The following is a 2,248-nucleotide window of genomic DNA, read 5'->3' on the forward strand; positions in this document are numbered from 1 at the left end:
TAGCAGATATTTCCGTATTGCGCAAGTGTAAAGCTCTGTTTTGGGGATTACGTCTCTATATATCCTGCGGCGAAAGGGACTTTGTCTGCGGCCAGATTAAACCTTGTTGTAGCCTATATATTATGCTCTATTCATTATTTTTTTAGAAACCTTGAACTTTTCTAGTAAACTGTGTTCTTGTATTCAAATTAAGCACAGTCCACTGCAGCGCACGTGCCACAATATCGATACAGGGCCAGCTGTATCGATACTCGTATTGTCAAATCTCTGTGACAATACATCGTCATATCGAACACAGCACTAGTAAATATTGTCTGTAAATTTTTTTAAACTTTAGTTAAAGGATTTTTTATAGCTTACTTTTAATGGATGATATGTTACAATGCATTTGCTGTTAACAGGCCTCTAAAGCTTTCTTACCCACTCTTCCTCATGCCAATCAACTTGGAGGGATGAACGACTGTTCCCGCCACTCCATTTGGCCAGTAGTGTGTCCTGATCATTCCTCAGCACCACCTGCTCTGAATCAGCAGAGGGTGAGTTTTTAGAGGCAATGTACTCGGGTCTAGCTGCGTTCAAGGCCTGCACTGCAGACGCCAGCAGTTTACAGTCACACACCATCACCAGTTGTCGTGTCTGAAAGTGAGAGAGAAAAAGGGGTTATAGTGTCCGCCTCAGACCACACTGGGTCCAAGTTAGAAAAATTAAATGTGTTATTTTGTATCGTCAAATGGATATAAAGTACTTTGACACCCACCTTATCTGCTAGGATGGCGAGGGTTCTCTCCATGCCGTTAGCGGAGCGTTCTTTAGCGGTGCGAGACAGGCGCTCAGCGTAGTAGCTGACCTGAGTCTTGAGAGTGTTGATATGGGAGATGATCTCTTTGGCACGGACAATATCCTGAGGGATGTAGACGATGGACTGGGAGCTGGACAGAGCACTGCTGCTGGACCAGAGAGAGCTTGGTTAATTAAACACACACCAAACAAGCAATAAATACACACCACTACATTAGTGCACAACAACAGAGAGATAATGATTGTGCATTTCATTCAGACAGTGATGCTCCAGAGACTATGACAAGCACCAAACACTTCAGGTCCTCAATCTTGATTTTTCAGAGCAAAGAGAACAAGGTGCTCAGGGATGACAGATCTGTTTCACTAAGTGCTTCTGTACAATACAAAGGTACAGCAACAGTGGAATGTGTTTGTACATCTTGAATGAACAGACAGTATAATTTCAGGAAACACATGATTGAGTGAACCTGTAAAGAACCAGGTCATATTTCACCTCTGTTTTAAATGTAATATGCAGGACACTGCATTTTGCATGAAGGAAAGTGTGTCTATTTAACGGTTTCCCCAGTAACGGCAGTACACAAATCAGTGTAGCACCAGACTTTGCAGTGCTCATGTTTATTTAATGAAATCATAGCCTTTTGAAGTTTAATCGTCACATTAAACCATATCGCAATTCTGGTCTTTCCGTCCCCAAATTTAAGACCTCCTGAAATCATAATTAAGACTTTCTTGTACAATTTAAGACTTTTTATGGCCTTAAATTTGATACAACTAAATGTAAGACTTTTTAAGGACCCGCGGAAACCCTGTTTAGGGACCATTAATTTATGTACTATTTTTTTTGCATTATACTGTCATTGCAAAAATACTTAACAAAAATAATTGTGATGATAACTGAATGATTGTTTTAATTATTGATTATTATTATCTGTTAGAGATTATTTAAAATCTTAAAATAGTTTATATATTTTTTTTAAATAGTAAAATAAAGTGTTACTCATTAAATAAAGCAGTACTGAATTTAATTTATGCTGAGAATGAGATTTTTCAAAATTAAATTAATGAGAACCTTGAGGGAAATTGTTTAATTTTCATGAAAATTGGGTAATGCAAAAAAAAAAAAAAAAAAAAATTTAAAACCCCCTAAATAATATATAATAATATATATTCTTTTGTTTTGGGGACTAAATACAACACAGTCATTTATACGCGAGATTCAGTTATTGCAGTACATCAGCCTAGAAAAGTAACAATCAACCTGAAATTCTAAATGACAAGAAAAAATTAAACAGGAGGCACAGATATATATATATATATATATATATATACAGTATCTCACAGAAGTGAGTACACCCCTCACATTTTTGTAAATATTTTATTATATGTTTTCATGTGACAACACTGAAGAAATGACACTTTGCTACAATGTAAAGTAGTGAGTGTA

At 36.6% G+C, this 2,248-nt stretch overlaps 1 protein-coding gene across 7 annotated transcripts in view; it reads right to left on the reverse strand.

The window, feature by feature from the left end:
- The window catches only part of LOC107705620 (type I inositol 3,4-bisphosphate 4-phosphatase-like), a 54,631-nt gene that overhangs the window by 18,745 nt on the left and 33,638 nt on the right, over nt 1–2,248 (reverse strand). For all 7 annotated transcript variants that reach the window (XM_016509011.1, XM_016509008.1, XM_016509007.1 and 4 more), the window contains 2 exons: nt 758–944; nt 421–636 (listed from right to left, as the gene is read on the reverse strand). In XM_016509011.1, coding sequence (XP_016364497.1) covers nt 421–636; nt 758–944 — 403 coding nt within the window. The remainder of the gene's footprint in view (nt 1–420; nt 637–757; nt 945–2,248) is intronic.

This window comes from Sinocyclocheilus rhinocerous, unplaced genomic scaffold, assembly GCF_001515625.1.
Source record: "Sinocyclocheilus rhinocerous isolate Xijiao unplaced genomic scaffold, SAMN03320098_v1.1 scaffold504, whole genome shotgun sequence".
NCBI classification, from domain to species: Eukaryota; Metazoa; Chordata; class Actinopteri; order Cypriniformes; family Cyprinidae; genus Sinocyclocheilus; species Sinocyclocheilus rhinocerous.